At 41.0% G+C, this 21,479-nt stretch overlaps 1 protein-coding gene across 1 annotated transcript; it reads right to left on the bottom strand.

Moving 5' to 3' along the window:
* Positions 1–13,792: 13,792 nt before the first annotated feature.
* LOC121994028 (transcription termination factor MTERF8, chloroplastic-like) lies at positions 13,793–15,573 on the bottom strand. The gene is made up of 2 exons (XM_042548218.1): positions 14,335–15,573; positions 13,793–14,005 (listed from the first exon to the last, which is right to left on the bottom strand). The coding sequence occupies exon 1, from the start codon at positions 15,519–15,521 to the stop codon at positions 14,361–14,363; it is 1,161 nt and encodes a 386-aa protein (XP_042404152.1). The 5' UTR covers positions 15,522–15,573; the 3' UTR covers positions 13,793–14,005; positions 14,335–14,360.
* Positions 15,574–21,479: the final 5,906 nt, after the last annotated feature.

Below are 21,479 nucleotides of genomic sequence, written 5' to 3'. Positions count from 1 at the left end.
TCAGCTTCCCGACTCCGCAACCATCCCGGCCGAAGACTACGTGGCGCTTCTTTTCTCCATCCCGAAGACTGTTACTGTTTATGATTTTCTGGAGTAGTATTTTTGTAATCCTTCCGACCAGCCCTTAATGGCCTGAATTTTAATGAAGACATGTCGTCCTTTCGTTAGCTTATTCTTTTTTCCTTTTCCGTTAAGTTGCTCATACCTATGTCTTCCGATCGGATCACGAACCACCACTGTTCGCGTCCCCTACCTTTCCTTCCAGTTAATCGTCTCTCGCCCTGCTCTCCAAAGGAATCCCTCGCGAAATATTTTTGATAATCGGGCCGCTCGTCTGAACACACCCACTTCTTTAAATGGAATTCCCGTTAGATGTTCGCGAAGTACCTTTGGCGACTTGGCCGATCAGCCGATCGACTCACAGGTCGCCCCCCCCCCCCCCCCCCTTTTTTTTTTTTATCTTCTTCCGGCCGGGTGGTTTATAGTCGCCGGTTCGACTCTAAGATTTAACGTCGCTGCTCGACGATTTTCCGACCGGGGCGTTTATAGTCGCCGGTTCAACTCTAGGGTTTCATGATGAACTTATAGCTCGGATAATATACTCCCGGCCGAACGGCACGGGGTCTTCGCCATCGAGCATTTGGCTCGGATAATATACTCCCAGCCGAACGGCACGGGGTCTTTGCCACGGCATCATGCTGCTACCCGCTTGGTGCGCCAGAATCATGCCTTCGCTTTGTTCTTATAGCTTTCATTCCTGCAACCAAACGATACATCCGAACGGAATATTCACAATATATTACATCAGCGCACCTTTCATCCAGCCCAATAGGGCTGGAGGTGGTTTGCGCTCCATGGCCTCTCTAGCCTTCGTCCATCCTCATCCTCCAAGTAGTAGGCTCCCGATCGGAGCTTCTCGACGACTTTGAATGGTCCTGCCTAGGGAGCCTCCAGCTTGCCTACGTCCCCGACCGGCTTCACTTTCTTCCAGACCAAGTCGTCCACCTGGAATGCTCGAGGAATCACGCAGCGGTTGTAGTTCTGCTTCATTCTCTGCCTGTAGGCCATCAGCCGGACGGACGCTTTGGCTCGCTCCTCGTCGATCAAGTCCAATTCTAGTTGCCTCCGCTCGGCGTTATCTTCATCGTAGTTCTGGATCCGGACGGACTCTACGCCGACTTCGACTGGGACGACTGCCTCGCCTCCATACACCAGATGGAAAGGTGTTACTCTCATTCCCTCTTTAGGGGTCGTGCGGATGGCCCATAAGACTCCCGGCAGCTCGTCCACCCAGCTTCCTCCCATGTGGTCGAGCTGAGCCCGAAGAATTCGGAGTATCTCTCGGTTGGCTACTTCGGCTTGACCATTGATCTGGGGATACGCCACAGACGTGAAGTGCTACTCAATGCCATATCTCTTGCACCATTCCTCGAGCTGATTTCCGACGAACTGTCTCCCGTTGTCCGACACGAGTCGACGTGAAATGCCTAATCGACAGATGATGTTTTGCCAGATGAATTTCTTGACCATGTGCTCGGTTATCTTGCCAATGGCTCAGCCTCCACCCACTTGGAGAAGTAATCTATTGTCATCAATAGAAACTTCCGTTGTCCGATCGCCATTGGGAAGGGTCCTACGATGTCCATGCTCCACTAGTCGAACGGGCAAGACACTGTGGACGCTTTCATTTCTTCCGCCGGCTTATGTGAGAAACTGTGGTATTTCTGACAGGAAAGACACGTTGAGACGGTCCAAGCGGCGTCCTCGTGTAGCGTTGGCCAGAAGTATCCGGCCAGCAGGATCTTCCTATCCAAAGATCGGCCGCTCGGATGACCTCCGCAAGATCCTTAGTGTACCTCCTGGAGAATATATTTTGCGTCCTCTAAGCTGACGCATTTTAGCAGCGGTCGGGAGAAAGCCTTTTTGTAAAGCTGATCTCCGATGAGAGTGAACCGGCTGGCTCTCCTCCTTAGTAGCTGAGCTTCTTCCCGATCGGACGGTGTGGCCTCTGAGCGCAGAAACTCCATGATGGTTGTTCTCCAATCGCTCGGGAATGTAAGGCCTTCCATCCGGTCTATATGCACTACCAAGGATAATTGTTCGATTGGTTGCTGGATGACGATCGGCGATATCGAGCTTGCGAGCTTGGCTAATTCATCTGCCGCCTGGTTCTTTACTCCCGATATTTTCTGGACCACTACCTCGGTGAAGCCAGTCTTGAGTTTCTCAAAGGCCTCCGCGTACAATCTGAGTCTTGCATTGTTTATCTCAAAAGCGCTCATGAGTTGCTGAGCGGCAAGCTGGGAATCCGACTGGATCACCACCCGACTAGCTCCAACATGCCGTGTGGCCTGCAATCCGGCTATGAGGACTTCGTACTCTGCCTCATTATTTGTTGCCCGATAGTTCAGCCGAACGGATAAATGCATCCGCTCTCCCTGGGGCGAAAGTAGTATGATTCCAATACCGCTTCCGAGCCGAGTGGACGATTCGTCCACATATATTTTCCATGTAGGTTCGAGCTCGGGCTTTTGTACTTCGGTCACGAAATCTACCAAGGACTGCGCTTTGATCGTCGAGCGGGGTTGGTATTGGATGTCAAATTCGCTCAGCTCCGTCGTCCACTTGATGAGTCGTCCGGATGCTTCAGGGTTCAGGAGTACCATCGCTAGCGAGCTATTCATCATCACAATAATGGTGTGCGCCAAGAAATAAGGACGCAACCTCCGAGCGGCTAGAACCAAGGCGAAAGCCAACTTCTCGAGACCAGTGTAGCGAGACTCAACATCCTTTAAAATATGACTTAAAAAGTACACTGGCTGCTACTCGCCGCTCGGCCTTACTAATACTGAGCCCACAGCATGCTCAGTTGAAGATAAGTAAATGTGAAGCGGCTCACCTATGGCTGGTTTCGCCAACACGGGTAAGGAATTCAGGTAAGTCTTCAATTCCTCGAACGCCCGATCACACTCCTCGTCCCATTGAAACTTGATGGCTTTACGGAGAATCTTGAAAAATGGCAATCCCCGGTCGGCGGTCTTAGAGATGAATCTTGACAGCGCTGTTATCCGACCGGTGAGACGTTGTACCTCTCGGAGATTTCGAGGAGGCGGCATGTCCTGCAATGCCTTTATCTTGCTGGGGTTCGCCTCTATGCCCCGCTCGGTCACAATGTAGCCCAGGAAGCGTCCGCCTTTTGCTCCGAACAGGCACTTCTGAGGGTTAAGTTTGACGCCATACCTTCTCAATGTTTGGAAGGTCTCCTCTATGTCCACGTAGAGATCGGCCGCCCGGAAGGACTTGATAAGTATATCGTCCACGTATACTTCCAAATTGCGTCCGATCTGCTCTCTGAAGACCTTGTTCATCAGACGCTAGTAGGTAGCTCCTGCGTTCTTCAGCCCGAACGACATTACATTGTAGCAGTAGGTGTCGTCCGCCGTGACGAAGATGACCTTCTCTTGGTCTTCTCGGGCGAACGGCACTTGATGGTAGCCTTGATATGCATCCAACATGCATATCAGCTCGCACTCGGTCGTGGAGTCCACCAGTTGATCGATCCGGGGCAGGGGGTAGAAGTCCTTCGGACAGGCCTTGTTCAAGTCCCGGAAGTCGATGCAGACTCTCCACTTGTTGCCCGGCTTGGAGACCAGAACCACATTAGCAAGCCAACTTGGGAATTGCACTTCTCTTATGTGGCCGATCTCTAGAAGCTTTTCGACCTCCGCCCGGATGATTACATTCTGCTCCGCGCTGAAGTCCCTCTTCCTTTGCTTCACCGGACGAGCGTCCGGCCGGACGTGAAGTTCATGCTGCGCTACGCTTGGCGAGACCCAGGCAGCTCATGGGTCGACCAAGCGAAGACGTCGCAGTTTCGCTGGAGGCATTTGACCAACTTCTCCTTCTGCTTCTTTTCCATATCGGATGCAATGAAGGTGGTGGCCTCCGATCGGGATGAGTCAATCTGCACCTCTTCCTTTTCTTCATAAACCAAAGCAGGGGGTTTGTCGGTTATAGCATGTACCTCGACTCGTGGCACTTTCCGAGCGGACTTGGCTTCGGCTCGGACCATCTCCACGTAGCATCTTCGAGCTGCCAACTGGTCTCCTCGCACCTCCCCTACTTGATCTTCCACCGGGAACTTGATCTTCTGGCAGAAGGTAGAGACGACAGTCCGGAACTCGTTGAGCGCCGATCGTCCCAGGATAACGTTGTATGCAGAAGAAGCATCAACCACGATGAAGGTGATGGTCCTTGTCCTTCTGAGCGGCTCCTCGCCCAACGAGATAGCTAGCCGGACTTGGCCGACCGGCAAGACTTCGTTCCCCGTGAATCCGTAGAGGGGGGTCGTCATCGACAGTAGTTCAGCTCGGTTAATTTGCAGTTGGTCAAAGACCTTCTTGAATATTATGTTAACCGAGCTGCCTGTGTCAATGAAAATGCAATGAATAGTATAATTGGATATTACCGCTCGAATGATCAGGGCGTCATCATGAGGGACTTCAACTCCTTGGAGGTCCCTGGGCCCGAAGCTGATCTCGAGTCTGTTCGCCCTTTCCTGGCTGCAGCCGACTGCGTGGATCCTCAGCTGCCTTGCGTGTGCCTTTCTGGCTCTATTGAAATCTCCGCCGGTCGGGCCTTCAGCGATGATGTTGATCTCTCCCCGAGATGCGTTGCCCCTATTTTTCTCCTCCCGAGCGGAAGGTTGAGGTCGTTCATGCGACGCTCGATGGTGGGCTCCGTGCTGCTGATGATGATGCCGCTCGGGGGATCGCCTTTCTATCCTTTGCACGGGGCTCCGTTGTCGATGTCGCTGGTCTGGTGAAGGTGATCGACGGCGGTAGCTCCTTGGCACAGGATGAGCGATGGGGGGTAGGCTCCGGCAGTTGCGGGTATTGTGAGTGGCCGACTGATGGAGTGAACAGAACATCGGGGTCCATACCTTCCCCTTGGGCTTGGGTCGATCAGCCACGACTTGCGGGACGGCGTGCGGCCGAATGTGCTGATGAGGACGGGTGGCTTCGGCTCTCGGTCCTCTGGGTGGCTGGTGACTGACTGGCAGCTTCCGCTCGACGGAAGCCGGTTGGTCGCTCTGGGCTTCCTTTCTTCTCGCCGCCTGGGCTTCCTCCACATCGATGTATTCGTTGACTTTGTACAGCATGTGGTCGTAGTCCCGAGGCGGCTTCCGGATGAGCGATCGGAAGAAGTCACCATCCACGAGCCCTTGCGTGAACGCGTTCATCATCGTCTCCGAGGTGACCGTTGGAATGTCCATAGCCACCTGGTTGAAGCGCTAGATGTACGCTCGGAGCGGCTCCCTCGCGCCTTGCTTGATGGCAAACAGGTTGACGCTTGTTTTCTGGTGGCGCCTGCTGCTTGCAAAATGATGGAGAAACGCCGTTCGGAATTCCTTAAAACATGTGATGGATCCGTCCGGCAATCTCCGAAACCACTGATACGTCGATCCGGAAAGCGTGGTGAGAAACACTCGGCACTTCACACCATCTGTGTATTGATGCAGAGTGGCGGTGCTGTCGAACTTACCCAGATGGTCGTCTGGGTCGGTTGTTCCGTTGTACTCCCCGATTGCGGGGGGCGCATAGTGCTTCGGCAGTGGATCGCGAAGAATTGCGTCTGAAAATTGTCGGTTGATCCGCTCGGGTGACGAGTCCGTTCGGGGCGCCTTTCCTTTTTTGACGTCCCGGACGGGTGCTTCGTCCGATGAAGATCTCTTCTCTTGATTAGCTTGCGCCACCTCCGAGGGCGTCTGGAACAGAGCCCGATGAAAAGGTATCGGGCGGGCGACGCCCCCATCTGTGTGCCTGCCGACCCCTTGTTTTGCCCCCATACTGAGAGCTGCTCCTGCCTGTCTTCGGGTGGCGCTCGACCACCCGAGGCTGATGTCGCCTGCTGCGCTGCCTGCTCAACTTGAACTTTCTGTTGCTGCTCCACGATTTTTGGGCTCGCGCTTGGGCGAGTGCTTCGAGCTCCTCAGGAGAGAGCATTATCAAAAGTTGACGTCCAGCTTCTTCTATCTTCTTGGCTCGGATTCAAGTGCGTTTCCACATACGGCACCAATTTGATCCTGCCCGAGAGCTGAGTCGATGGACGGTGGGGACGTGGCACGCTCCGCTGTCTCCGACTGGTGGTGTAGCTCTCCGACGAACCTGCAAAGAAGCCAAGCCGGGAGGGGTTTCCCGGCGACGGCCCTCCGACGCTCAAGTCAGGCAACGAGAGAGGCAGCGTAATGAGGCTACAATAGAGATGTGCGCATACCTTCGTCGACGTCTGGGGGTCCTTGTATAGGACCCCGGGGAGGCGCGGGCACGCTCCTCTACGCGTGCACGCTTCCCCAAACATACCTTAACAAGCCTCTGTCAGAAAAGTACCTCTAGCGTCATTCCGCAATCGTCCGAGCATATCCCGGATGTGACGGTGGAAGCTTCTGTCGTATGATCCTGTGTACGGCTCGGCCGCCAACTCTGCTGCTTGTCGGCGGCAGGCGTCTCGAGGATGATGTTATCCTGTCTCCCTTGTCCTCTTGCGTTCCCTGTCTGTTTCAGGGCCGAGCGGATAGGCCGCTCAGCAGGCATATCAGTTCTGCCGCGGTCATATGCTCGGATGAGACTGCTCCTGCCTGCGTTGTCTTGTGCACCGGCCGAACGGACAGCCCGCTTGACCCTTGAAACCTTTTTACCTTGAGCATCGGAAACCCGACCCCTAGTTGGGTTGTCTGTCATTCGGTTCGGGGGATTCACGGTCGGTCGGCCTGCTGTGGCCGGTCGGCCTGCTGTGGCCGGTCGGCCTGCTGTGGCCGGTCGGCCTGCTGTGGCCGGTCGGCCTGCTGTGGCCGGTCGGCCTGCTATGGCTGGTCGGTAGGCCTGTTTCTTCAGGTCGGCCGGTCTCCGGGTTGATTCTCTTGACCTTTGACATCCACGTGTTGTTGACCCTCCGCCGACGAGGATCCCCCGTCCTTATCACCGGATCAATACCTTATTTCCCTAAACACTTCTATACCTCTATCGGAATATCATTTAGTCAAACGACTTTTTCATTGTGCATCTCAATTAAAACTTGTTTTACTTCTTAAGTTTAAATTTTACAATAAAAATTTAAATTTTTATACTCTTTTACCTACTTTAATTACATAAGTTAAATTGATTACCTAAACTTTCATTAAAAAATTGATAAAAATACTTCTTCTACCGCTCTTTTATTTCTCTATTGTTTACCAATACCCTATTACACTCATATTTAATATATTTTACTTGGATAAGATTTTTTTTCTTTTTTTCTCTTACTTTAGTTATTTTATAAATATCTCTTATCCCATTGTTAATCCAATTTTTAATATAATCTTTTAAAAAAATTATTTTTTTTCCTTTAATTACTACTTTTTTAGTCTCTTTCTTGGTTATTGTATATTTTTTTAAGTTTTCCTCGTTCTTACAGATATATAATATCCTTATAAGTGGTTCATTTTCCCTTAAATTTCTCTTGTACTTTTTCATTCTACTTCAAAAATGTGGAACCGCCACATCAGTGGCCCCCTAGAGCTGGTGCATGTCCCTTTGACTTACTAAATACACTTTTAACTATTGTTTTCAATTTTAATATCATCTTATCACATGTCTTATTAGAGTCACCATATATTTTACCTAATACTTGTACTCATACATTCTCTTTAATATATTTTGCTTCTCATCCTTTTGCTTTGTGATCAAAATATCACGGGTTCGAATCCTAGAAACAACCTCTTACAAAAAGCAGGGCAAGACTGCGTACAATGAATTCTTCCCCGGGATCTCGCATAGCGGGAGTTTCGTGCACCGGGTTGCCCTTTGAAATATATACTTGAGACGTATATCCAACACTACTTACGTATGTTGGGTAGTTGAGTTTTTTCAGGATAACTTTGCAATCTTTATAAATCTTTGTATCCTTCTTTCTAACCACAAAAAAGTTAATTTACGATTTATTATTCTCAACGTGACTAACTGTTTCTCTCTTTTTGTTAAATAATATATTAGCTAATATAAGGTCATATGCTATCGCAAAATCTAATATAGTTTTTCCTTTTCTTCTTCATTTCTTGTTCCAAACTCATAACCCATGTACCCTCTTATATTCCTCATTTTTCACTCCGACATGCTCATTTAGATCGTCTCCTATTAAAATCATTTCATTTGACAAAATATTTAATAATATTTCATCTAAATCGTCCCAAAATCTTAATTTGGCAGCTTTATATAATCCTACTTGCAATGTATATACACTAATTTTATTTATATTTTATTTCGTCACTATTATCTTAAGGGCTATAATTCTATCTCATTTTCTAACTACTCCTACAACGCCATCTTTTAATGAACTATCTACAACAATATTCACCACATTTCTTGCTTTACTCTTTTTTCTGTATCATAACTTAAAACTCGAGTTTTATATTATTTTTGCCTTCTCGTCTATTTATTTTGTCTCTTGTACACATAAAATAAATAATTTTACACTCAAGTTCTCATAGAGATGTAGCGGTCCTTGTCAATACGTTACGGTCGGACCCTGTAATACAAACTCTTGCATATTTAACACTACACTCAAATTCTAAAAATGTAACGGTCCTTGCCGATACGTTACAGTCGGATCTTATAACACGTTCCTTGCAGGAAACAATCTAGATTAACACAATAGTTTAATAGATCAATTTATTGAACATTTGATATAGTTTTAATGCTGAATAACAACCTAACGCAACTCTCCTTTATCCAGCTTGTGACTGGCCATGATGACATCATGGGCGGAGTTACTATAAATGCATCCGACCTGCGGGATTCGAACCAGAGACCTAAGGATGTCTGCCAGCATACTACAGTCCTCTGCTCTACCAACTGAGAACTGAGCTAAGGTCGGTTTGCTAAAAAGGTCAGCTAGGCAAGATAAAACATCATTAAAATTTGTAAAAGTAGCAAACTCCCGAATAGGGTAGTGTTCCCAAGGGTTCAAAGTCGCCTTTTATGATCCTAGGATTGCAAGTCCCAAACTCAGAGGTCGTGTAGTGTTCTAAAAGATTACAGCTATTCAGTATCAAACATGTAATACCATTTCATTCGACAAAATTCAAGAAGTGTACAAAGCATTTCATCCATGTGGCAGTGGTTCCTCCCCCTTCAATAAAAATATGTTCGGAGAACCGTTCAACATTCAACAGAGCCTATCTATGAGTAACCACAACTCAAACAAGGAGAGATTACTGAATGTTCATAAAGGAAGGATGTCTCTTGCAGTAACAATTGTCAACATAGCAAGTGATGAATCCGAGAGCTTTACGTTCAATAGACACACAAAATCAAGATCATGATTGTGTGAATTGTTGTTATCTTCGTGCATATTGACATGCAAAACAAGATCATGATTCTGTGAATTATTCTTATATTCATGCTTGTTGGCATAAATATTAGCTTAGAGTTTGACAAAGGAGAAGCCATTCAGTGAAAAATGCCAAGAAATACAACTTGCAAGAGAAAAAAATGATTTACCTCATTCAAGTTCAGAATCAAAAGCCTTACAGTGGTTTAAGCTTGCATAGAGTTCACTCAGATCTAGATGCCTGTCCTTGAAGAGGATAATGTACGTCTCTACCAATTTGGTCTCGGAAACCATCATGTATGTTGTTACTTCGTAATCACTTTCACAGTGCCCCCTAGACTTCAAGGTCGCTAAGATCTGATGTCTCGGAATCAACCTTCTCTCCAAGCTCATTACCAATAGTATTGGATGTACAGTGATGTAAGAAGAACCATATCCAGCCACATTTATCAAGAACGTCCATTTTTCTCTGCAAAGTCATCAAAGACTTTTGCGGGAAAGTAGGACATTTCTGGAATGCCACAACAAAATCGTCCTCTGGCCACCCAAAGCTCCAGAACAATTCCCTTTGCATCTTGTAGAGTGCAATGGAACATCCACGATGTGACACTCCCAAGTACTCAGCGCGACAGATCAAGGATTTCAAAAAATCAGCATTCTGTGACACATTCCCGAACCAACTTAAGGTTGGGCTGGATCTTCTCGACGCTGTAAGCAAGAATTCCTAGGTTTCTCCTGAACAACTTCACCAGCGCATCCTTGGAGCTGAGAAATCCTTGCCAAAATTCGATCTTAGGTTCAGTGTGTTTGCGTGTTTCATTTTGAAGGTGAAGGGATTCGACCGGACGAGGTGGACGATGTCGGATGGGGAGAGACCCAGATCTTCGAAAGCTCGGAGCTTTGGAGCAAGTGTCTTCTCTACGTCCAAAAGAAGACATTTGGGGAACAAAAGTAGGACACTTTTTCTTGATGCGTCATCGAAGCCGTAACTTTTGAGAAAATCAAGGACGGAGTCTGGCTGCTGCCGGGATTGGATGCCCTTGAGAAGCTTCGAGGCCTCGGTGACTTTCTCCTGGTCGAAGCCACATGAGTCGACAAGGCATTGGGCCATGTCGTGGATGCGGCGGCGGCGGCAGTGTCTGAGGCCGAGTAAGACAAGACGGAAAAGAGTAGAGCAACATCGACGGAGAGCGAGCGGAAGACACGGTTTTGCAGAAGAAATGAAATAGCCTCTTCATCATTTCTCCTTCGGAGATTTCGATCTGCTCTTCCCCAAAACCCTAGCGTGTTTATCTTGTTCCGGGAAATGTTTCAAATTTTGTCATATGTCCTCAAAATTTGATAAATTACATTTTACTCTCTAGTGAAATTCATCTGGCAAAGAAAGTGGGTTAAAAATCAAAAGTATCAAAATTAGGTAAATAAATATCTTTTAAAAAGTCTAAAAGACACTCCTGTACTTAAAAAGTTGATCACATCCTATTCACAATTTATTACTACAAACAAACGGTTATAATTATTTCTTACCTCATTTTCATAATTTATTTACCTACTAGAATTAGTACAAATTAAAATTTATAGGTACAAATATCCGATAGCTTCTGGATATATTATTTTGTAATCGATGGATTTATGAAAAGATTTTAATGGTATAAAACTTTCCCTTATTACTTCTTGAAAAAGATAAATTATTTGCTTTTCTTTTATTTAACTAATGATAGAGGAATTTATAAATTCATCTACGGGAGTTTGTTTTTTTTTTTATCATTTTATCTTCTGTCCAAGTCTAACGGAAAATAATTTCATCCTTTGCAAGTAAAATTTCATCCTCACTCAACTACAAACGGCGGCCATGTGAAATCGCTCACACGTTAATCCTGCGAGGGAGCCCCACGAGATCACTCATGCAGGAGCCCCACAAGACTGGCCCCATTAATGTTACTTGGGGGCACTCATAAGCTTGCACTAACATCGTGCTTGAGTCACAACCAACAAAACTTTCATAATGCTGCACAATTTGACAAATTGTGCATTGTTCAATCTACTGTCTTCCTTTGGCTAAGTAGCCCACTAGACTTGAATGACTCTCTAATGAGAATTTAAACTTTACAAAACATACAAGTGACGAAGGATCCCTTCTCATTTCATGTCTTCATCATATGATATACATGTGCTATCATAAATACTCACTCTCCATCTAAAGTGGTCACTTCAAACATGTTAAAACTGGGCTATGACCCCAGTCTGTCCTTCACAATGAATCACGGATGACAAGGCGGTGGACCAACCTCTGCCATCAATGTCCTCTAGTCGCCTATTGTGTCCATAGCTACCGCTAATATGTAGTGATCTCTTGCACCACCATAGTTACCATGTGCCTAATGGGTGCCTGACCAACTAGTGGAGGTAGACTCCTATGTCTCGTCCTCCTCCACACCCTAGTCGTTCTCCCGGCTCTAAAGTAGTGGTAGAGCTAAGTAGAGTGTCAATATATCTGTGTGTCTTCACAACAAATGCCTCTCGTCCCATGGTAGAATTTCTCGTCAACCAATCATGAGATATCATGCTGACATGACAAGATAGCGTTGCATTAGAGTTGTCACTCACATCCTCCATCAACAAGTGAGGCATCTTTTATAGAAACGTAAGACGAATTGACCCATGACGAGTGGGTCATTTACCGGAGCAAAACGAGTCGATCTGTCATCTTAACAGATTATGAGTTAGGCAAATCAATCCATAAGTCAGTTAAAAATAAAAATTTTAAATTTGAGGAATTCTTTACCTCTTAGGCACCCTCTATTTTCTTCGATTCTTTGCTTTGCTTGAAATCAGTCCATGTGAACAACGTGTTTACAACGTCAATCTTAACGACTGTCAGCAAAATAAAACAATCACATTATTTTTCTAGTGGATTTGAAAATTTTGAAGTGACAGTCACTATAAGGACTTAAGCTAACCTTATTTTTTTTTCAGGAAATCCTGTGAAAGCTCACAGTTCGACCCCAGGCTTTCTTGTCGAGTGGTCAAGATTTCTTTGGTTCGAGAATCAAACACACGATTGACAATGAGTGTGACGAAAACCGACAAATGACTTTTTACATTACATGCTTTAAGATTAACGTTCTTGTTTTTCTTGTTCACTATTCTCCTTGTGTGATTTATTCACTATGCTTTAAGGTTGTCAGTGAGTGAATTTTTTTTCCCTTAATCCGTAGGTCAACTCAAGCCCATCACAGACGGACTTTGCAGATCGAGAGCATAAATAGATCAGCTCACCTATATTTATTTTAAATGAATTAATAAAATTTTAATACAATCTACTTAAATTAATCCACTTAAATTATTTAACAGACCGAATCAACTTGACATATTAATCTAAATTGAAGACTTTAACATCCATCTAATTCACCTCCATGGGAATTTAAAATTTGACTTTATAGGTCATTGTCATACTTGATATCTAATAAGTAGAGCCCTCAATTTGCCATAAAAAATAGTATTTTTCTATTGTAATTTTTTCAATATAAAAATTAATAATTTATGACAAAAATAATTAAGAGGATAATATTATTATAGGACTAATATTCTAGAAATCGATCTCTAATAATTATACTCGGAATATCTAAATAATATTAATCTATTATTATTATTATTATTATTATTATTATTATTATTATTTTATCTTTATAACTCACATTATGGTCACAAATCTAATAATTAATTGTCTATAAAACTTTAAAGCAAAGTTTTGAAGTCTCTCCTTAGAGCATCCATATAAGCATCTTTATCTAAAATCTAAAATTTAGGAAAACAATTACTTTATTTTATTAATTGCCCTATAATTTGTCATATATTTATTTTTTTAATTATTTTTTATTTTTCTTTCATATTTTTTATTATTGGAGAGAAGAGTGAGAAATTTTTTAATTATTAAAGACAGAAAAAGAAATACTATTTTAATATTTAAGAAATGAAATTTATTTTCTAAATTTAAAGAATTACTATTTATAAAATGTATAGTTAGGGAATAAGTATTAGATGATGTAAAATATTTTTTTATACAAAATATAAAATTTTCTTATCTTGTTTTTTCCAAATTTCCCTCATTTTGCAATTTAACCTTTGAAAAAATCTCTTTTTTTCATTATATGAGGCCTTAAAAATTCCCCTAGATATATAAACAATTAGAAAAAAACTAACCTTAGGAATCCAAAACAACTGTTTGATATCTCATTAATGCCAATATGCAATTATATAAAAAATATAAAAATTATTATGCGTTTTAAAAATAATTTTAATCGAGTTAAAATTAATAAACCCTTCTAAAAAAGTCAGCTAGGTTAGATAAAACATCATTATAATTTCTAAAAGTAATTTGACTCCAGTTAATCCATATTGCAAGTCAATCGACAAAATTCAGAGGTGTTCAAAACATTTCATCCATGTGGCAATGGCCTCGCTACCTTTTATAAAAATATGTTAAGAGACAACCGTAACGTCTCCACCATGCACTTTTCACCTGTGTACCTGCATTTACCTCCCTCCATATCCGTGGGACCGACTCTAGGGGGGCCGCTGATGTGGCGGTTCCACATTTTTTTATGTTAAGAGACAACCGTGCAACATTCAACAGAACCTATCGATGAGTAACCACAACTCAAACAAGGAGAGATTATTGAATGTTCATAAAGAAAGGATGTCTCTTGCAGTGACAATTGTCTAACATAGCAAGTGATGAATCTGAAAGCTTTAAGTTCAATAGACACACAAAATCAAGATCATGATCCTATGAATTGTTCTTATCTTCGCACATGTTGACAAGCAAAATCAAGATCATGATTCTGTGAATGCTTCTTATATTCATGCTTGTTGGCATAAATATTAGCTTAGAGTTTGACAGAGGAGAAGCCATTCAGTGAAAAATGACAACATGAACTATAACTCGCAGGGGGGAAAATGACTTACCTCATTGAAGTTCAGAATCAGAAGCATTAGAGTGGTTTAAGCTTTGCATAGAGTTCACTCAGATCTGGATACCTGTCCTTGTAGACCATAATGTACTTCTCTATGAATTTGGCCTCTGAAATCAACATGAATGTTGCAACTTTGTAATCATTTTCACAGTGCCCCCTGGACTTCAAGGTTGCCAAGATCTGATGTCTCGGAATCAACCTTTTCTCCAAGCTCAATACCAATAGTGTTGGATGTATAGCAATGTATGACGAAGCATATCCAACCTCATTGATCAAGAACTCCATTTTTCTCTGAGAAGCATTCAAAGACATTCCTGTGAAGGAAGGAGATTTTTGGAATGCCACAACAAAATCATCTTTTGACCATCCGAAGCTCCTGAACAATTCCATTTGCATCTTGAATTTCTCTCGACTGACCTTGATAAGTGCACGCAGAGTGCATTGGAACATCCCCGATGTTTGTGGCACTCCCAAGTCCTCCGCGCGACTGATCAAGGTCTTCAAGAAATCAGCATTCTGTGCCACGATCAGTGGGCAGTACCGCAACACAGAGGTAAGCTTTGGGCCGTCCAAGCCGCATTCCCGGAGCAACTCAATGTTGGGCTGGATCTTCTTCTCGATACTGTACGAAAGAATCGCTCGGTTTCTCTTGAACAACTTCACCAGCGCATCCTTGGACCCGAGAAGGCCTTGCCAAAATTCGATCTTAGGCACAGTGCGTTCATGTTTGACTTGGACGGTGGCGGGATTCGACCAGACGAGGTCGACGATGTCGGATGGGGAGAAACCCAGATCTTCGAAAGCTCGGAACTTTGGGGCAAGTGTCTTCTCTACGTCCAAAAGAAGACATTTGGGGAAGTAAAGTAGGAGCCTTTTTACTGATGCGTCATCGAAGCCGTAACTTTTGAGGAAAGCAAGGACGGAGTCGGGCTGCTGCCGGGATTGGATGCCCTTGAGAAGCTTCGAGGCCTCGGTGGCCTTCTCCTGGTCGAAGCCACATGCGTCGACGAGGTATTGGGCCATGAACATGCGCTCAACAGTGGCGGATGCGGCGCCGGCGTAGGGGGCGGAGGCCGAGTAAGGTAAGACGGCAAAGAGGAGGGCAGCATCGTGCGAGCGAGGAGAACGAGTGGAAAACACGGTTTTGCAGAAGAAGGAAAAATGAAATAGCCTCTTCATCGTCTCAACTTCGGAGATTTCGATTTGCTCTTCCCCAGAACCCTAGCGTGTTTATATCGTTCTAGGAAACGTTTCAAATTTTGTCATTTATCCTCTTAATTTGATAATTCACATTTTACAGTTTAGTAAAATTCATCTGGACATCATGATATTTAAATCATAAAAAACAGTATTTTAAAAAATAATAATAATAAAAAGTCGCTTCGTCACATATTTTATATAAAAAACTTCTTATTTCAGCAATCAAAATTACTATATATAAAATATTATACTAATTATAAAATATATTTTATCAACTTAATTAAAATTATTTAAACTTATCAAAATTATTCATTTTAAAACAATTATAATTATTATTTAGATCATATTTGTAATTCATTTACATACTGGAATTAATATAAATCAAAGTTTGCTGGGCACAAATTTGATACTTGTGGTTTCTATATTATTGAAAACTACATTTCACCACACAAATTTTATATATTTATTCAAAAATACCTATACACTTGAGATCATTGAAGTGTCCATCATGATCAGATGGGATCCTCTAATCCCATCTGCCTTGATCCATCTCTGGATTAGGGACAGTGATTGGAGTAATTCAATGATCCTTATCTATTTAACAGATGGGGACCATTAAATTCCTCCAATCATTGCAGTGGACCAAGATTTGATCCATTAAAAATGGACCTGAGGATTCCTGCTCGTTCATCATAATTTAAAACTACATCATTTAATACCTCAATTACTAACCCTATTAAATTACTTGTTACACGAGACTATACACTTTCATTCTCTTGCAATGGTCTTCCAAATCCTTCCACTGTGCTAAGTAAGAATTGCCCTACTATCTATTAGTCAGGTTTTGGCTCAAACATACGTTATTCCAAATTTTTTAACTTGCTTTGTACAAAATGGTTGTACTTGGGGGTACTCATAAGCTTGAGCTAACATCATACTTGGTCACAACCAACGAAACTTTCATAATGGATGTACAATTTGACAGATTCCATCTATTGTCTTCCCTTCACCAAATAACTTACTGGCTCTCTGATTGGAATTTAAACTTTAAACTTTGATGTGATAGGCCGTTGCCATGCTTGATATCTAATAATTGATGTTGTTGAAATGTACTTGATAATGTGGTATACTCCAACCTACATAGGCATGGTTTGACCCGTTGATGTTGCAAAAGTCTACTCATAAAATGTGTTGAGGTGAAGCTACAATCACTATAAAAAAAAAAAATCAATGAATTAGGGATGAAATTTAAGGACAAATTTTTCATCCTAAATCTGTAATAAATTTAGTGATAAAATAAATTATCCCAAATTAGCAACAAAATTTATAATTAAATAATAAATTTAAGGACAATATTTTCATTATAAATTAGCAACAAATAATATTTTTTTTTTCACAAAACTCATTGTCCAATAACAACAAAATTTAATTTTTGTTCCAAATTTCACGATAAATAAAATATTCAAAAATTACATTCGTTGTAAATTCTATAATGAATTAATAATTTGTTACATATTTTGAGACGAATTAATAATTCATCACATAATCTTAATATTTTAATGAAGCAAAATCTAGGATGAATCCAGAATTCGTCCTAAAATGAAAAATAATTTAAATTTAATAGAAATGAGTTTGAAAATCTAAATATTAACCTAAAGATCTCAGAATGACATGAAACAAGTTTCCATGCGTTCATCTTGTTCTTCTGATTATATAAATATCCTTATACATCATTTTGAGCTCATACATTGAGAGTAGTAATTTTTTTAATATGAATATGACTAATTTGACCTAATATTAAAAAATTATTATCTTAATATTAAAAACTATCATATAAACATGATAATCAAATATGATTTTTAAAAAATAAATAGAATTTATTATAAAAAATTACCACACTCAATATATTGGGTCAAAATTATGTATGAAGATATTTTTATAATTAGGTGAGTAATATGAACATATGAAAATTTGTTTCATGAAATTCAGATATCTCTATGTCCATATTTTAAGTTTCCGATAATTTATTTTTTTATTTTATTCAAATCTAGGATAGATCTTGGATTTATCCCTAAATTGAAAAAAAATTTAAAAAAAAAGAAAGAAAAAGAATTGTAAACTCTAAATTTGGACCTAGAGATATCAGAATTTCTTGAAACTAGTTCTTATGTGTTCGTATTATTCTCCTAATCATATAAATATCCTCATACATCATTTTTATCTATTATCTTTTTTCATAGAAAAGTGAAATATATATAGTTTATTACTAATTTAAAAAGTTATTGTTCAACACATATAGTATGTGTGTCCGAAACCCTAAATATGGGCTTAGAGATCTCAAAATTTCATGAAACAAGTTCTCATGTATTCGTATTATTCTCCTGATCATAAAAATGCTCTCATACATAATTTTAACCCAACATATTTTGTATAATTTTTTAAACACAAATTAGGCAATATTCGTGTTAAAAAATCACTATAAATAATATACTAGGTCAAAATTATAGATGAGGGAATTTTATGATTAGGAGAACAATACAAATACATGAAAACTTATTTCATGAAATTTTGACATCTCTAGGTTCATATTTAGGGCTTCAGTTGCTTTTTTTTTTTAAAAAAAAAAAATTGGGACGAATCCTGAATTTGTCCTAGAATTGGCGATGAATCCAATGATTCATCCCCAAATCTGGGACAAATCCATGGATTTGTCTCCAATTCAGGGACTAATCTAGGATACATCCCAGAATTAAAAAAAATTTAAAACAACAAATTATTGAAACCCTAAATATAGACCAAAAGATATTGAAATTTCATGAAACAAGCTTTCATGTGTTCATATTATTTTCCTGATCATAAAAATGCCCTCATTCATAATTTTGACCTAATATATTGAGTGAAGTGATTTCTAATAAGAATTTAACCTAATTCATGTTTAAAAAAAAATACTACACTCAATATATTGGGTCAAAATTATAAATGTAAGTATTTTTATTATTAGGAGAACAATGCAAATATATAGAAATTTATTTCATGAAATTATGATACTTCTATATCCATATTTAGGGTTTCTAATTATTTATTATTAATTATTTTATTTTTTTTTCAAATTTGGGACGAATCAGGAGAACAATACAAACACATGGGAACTTGTTTCATGAAATTCTAATATTTTTAAGTCTATATTTAGGGCTTTAGTTAATTTTTTCTTTTTCTTTTTATTTTTTAAAATTCTAGGATGAATCTTAGATTCATCTTAGAATCAGCGACGAATCTTGAATTTGTCCCAGAATTTAAAAAATAATAATAAAATATTTGAAGCCCTAAATATAGACTTAGAGATATCATAATTTCATGAATCCAGTTCCCATGTATTCGTATTGTTCTTCTAATCATAAAAGTATCCTCATACAAAATTAAAACAAAATCTTTTTTCATAACAAAGTGAATTAAATGTATTTTACTTCTAAAAAAAAGTTGATGATTGAACATATACAATATGTGTATCCAAAACCCTAAATATGAAGCTAAAGATATCAAAATTTTATAACACTTGTCGTATATGTTCGTATTATTGTCCTTATCATAAAATTCCTCATACATAATTTTGTCTAAAAATATTGAGTGTAGTCATTTTTTTAACACAAAAATTAGGTCAAATTAGTGTTAAAAAAAATGACTAGACTCAATATATTGGATCAAAATTATGAATGAGGGCATTTTTATGATCAAAAGAATAATACGAAGACATGAGAACTTGTTTCATGAACTTATGATATTTAGGGATTTGGTTGCTTTTTTCTTTTCCTTGTTATTTTTTTTTTTCAATTCTAGGATGAATCTTGACAGAATTGGCAACGAATCCAAGGATTTATCCCCAAATCTGGGACGAAAACATTTTTAAAATTTTTATTTATTAAATATTTATTATTTATTATTTAATAATTTTTAAAATTTTAATTATTATTTGATAATTTTAATTATTAATTTTTAAATATCATCCCTAAATTTTTGGATGGAATCAATTTTTGTCCTCAAATTGGGGATGAAAATTGATTTCGTCCCTAATTTACGAGCGAAAAATCTTTTCGTCCTCAATTGGGGGACACAATTACGTCAAAAAATGTTCGTGGCCAAAAAACCCTAAAAACCACCTCACAATCCGATCCCCTTGTTGGAGCAATCTAGTGACCCTAGGTTTTGATGTTTGGGCAAAGGTTTAAGTTAGATTTATTGTTGTATTTGATATGCATTGTGAATGTGCAGAATACATGAACAACAAGGAAAGTTCAAGTGTCATCTTGGCGAAGGAGGAAAGTCCAAGGATAAGTCTTGGCGGTGTAAGTCCAAGCATGTAGTCTTGGTAACGTAAGTCCAAGTGTGACTTGGCAATGAATGAAGCCCCGGAGGTGCAATCTCTTGGCAAAGGAAGACCCGACAACAATGACAAGGCCGATAGAAGCTCCAGAAGGCAAGACATGAAGGATAGAGAGACATCCGAGGGACACAAGGCTGATGGAGGAGGCTAGAAGGCTAGGTCTAAGTTGGTCGGGCGATAACGAGTGCTGAGTGAATGTACTCGGGGGTAAAATCCTAAGTTTAGGGTTTTACTGTAGCAGCTACTATAGCAGCAATGTAGTAATTATTATAGCAGTTACTGTAGCAGTTACTATAGTAGTCGACTGGTGTTTTCATCAGTCAACTGGTACAGTCGACCGGGCAGTCGATTGAGAGCGAACAGAATGTTTCTGTTCGCTCGGTTAGTTTGGAATAGTCGACTGATGGAAGTATCAATCGACTGGTATCGAGCCGTTGGGTTGTAACGGTCGAATCTCCACAAAGGGCAGTCGACTGATGGTTTGGCAGTTGACTGGTTGGTGGGGTTTTCCAACTCATGGCCTATATAACCAAGCATTGGAAGCTTGGTTAAGGTTGACAAAAATAGAGGTGGTTAACCCCTATTAGAGTCTCCCAAGCCCTCGTGTGATCAGTGTTCTTGTATTCAAGTGTTTGTGGCGAGATTTCTCCATCGACAAGGAGCTACTCGAGCTAGCCGGAGGTTTGCCGGGGAGTCATCCATCGACGAATCAGGATCGCCCACCTTATGGACAGTCGTGGAGTAGGAGTAAGTGATCTCCGAACCACGTTACATAAACGTGTTAGGTTTGTTTGTGTTTCTTGTCTCTTAGGGTCTAGCTTTTCCTTGTTTGTTTTGTTTTGTTTTGTATTTCCGCTATGCATACTAACGAGTGTAGGAAGCAACGATTTGGGTGAGACACTATTCACCCCCTCTAGCGGATGTCAAGGTCCCAACAAATGATATCAGAGCTAGGTGAGCTCTTGTTGGACTAATCGCCAAAGGAGTGAGTGCTAGAGGAAGAAGATGGAGTCGGAAGGTCAGCTAGGATGGGACATCCGAATCCCACCTCCATACGAGCACGAGGACTTCGACTATTGGAGGAAGCGCATGGAGATATGATTCCAAATGAATTGGAACCAATGGATTGCGTCGGAAGAACCATTTAAAGCTCCAACAGATGAGAAGGGAAAGCATCTTCGACCTCGATATTGGACCAAGGAGCAAAAAGAGCAGTCGGAGACAGACAAGGAGGTAACTAGAATTTTGATTAATTTATTACCTCCTAATGCGGTCTTAAATGTAGGTGAATACGAGAATGCAAGCGACCTTTGGAAAAAGGTAATTACGCTTCATGAGAGCCCTACACAGATCCAAGAAAAAGAGGAGCCCAAGGAGAATGACTCATTGATCCAAGAAGAGAAGGAACAATCGGATGTTGACACGGGTTCAACATCTGAGGAGGAGAAGGAAGATGAGGAGGTATCATCCACATCGTCAAGGGAGGACGAAGTGGAACCATCCACATCTTCAAGTGAAGAAGAAGAAGAGCAATCCAAGGATGAGGAGGTCTTGGAAGC

Source organism: Zingiber officinale, chromosome 6A (genome assembly GCF_018446385.1).
Source record: "Zingiber officinale cultivar Zhangliang chromosome 6A, Zo_v1.1, whole genome shotgun sequence".
NCBI lineage: Eukaryota > Viridiplantae > Streptophyta > Magnoliopsida > Zingiberales > Zingiberaceae > Zingiber > Zingiber officinale.
This window is presented reverse-complemented; position numbering and strand designations above follow the sequence as displayed.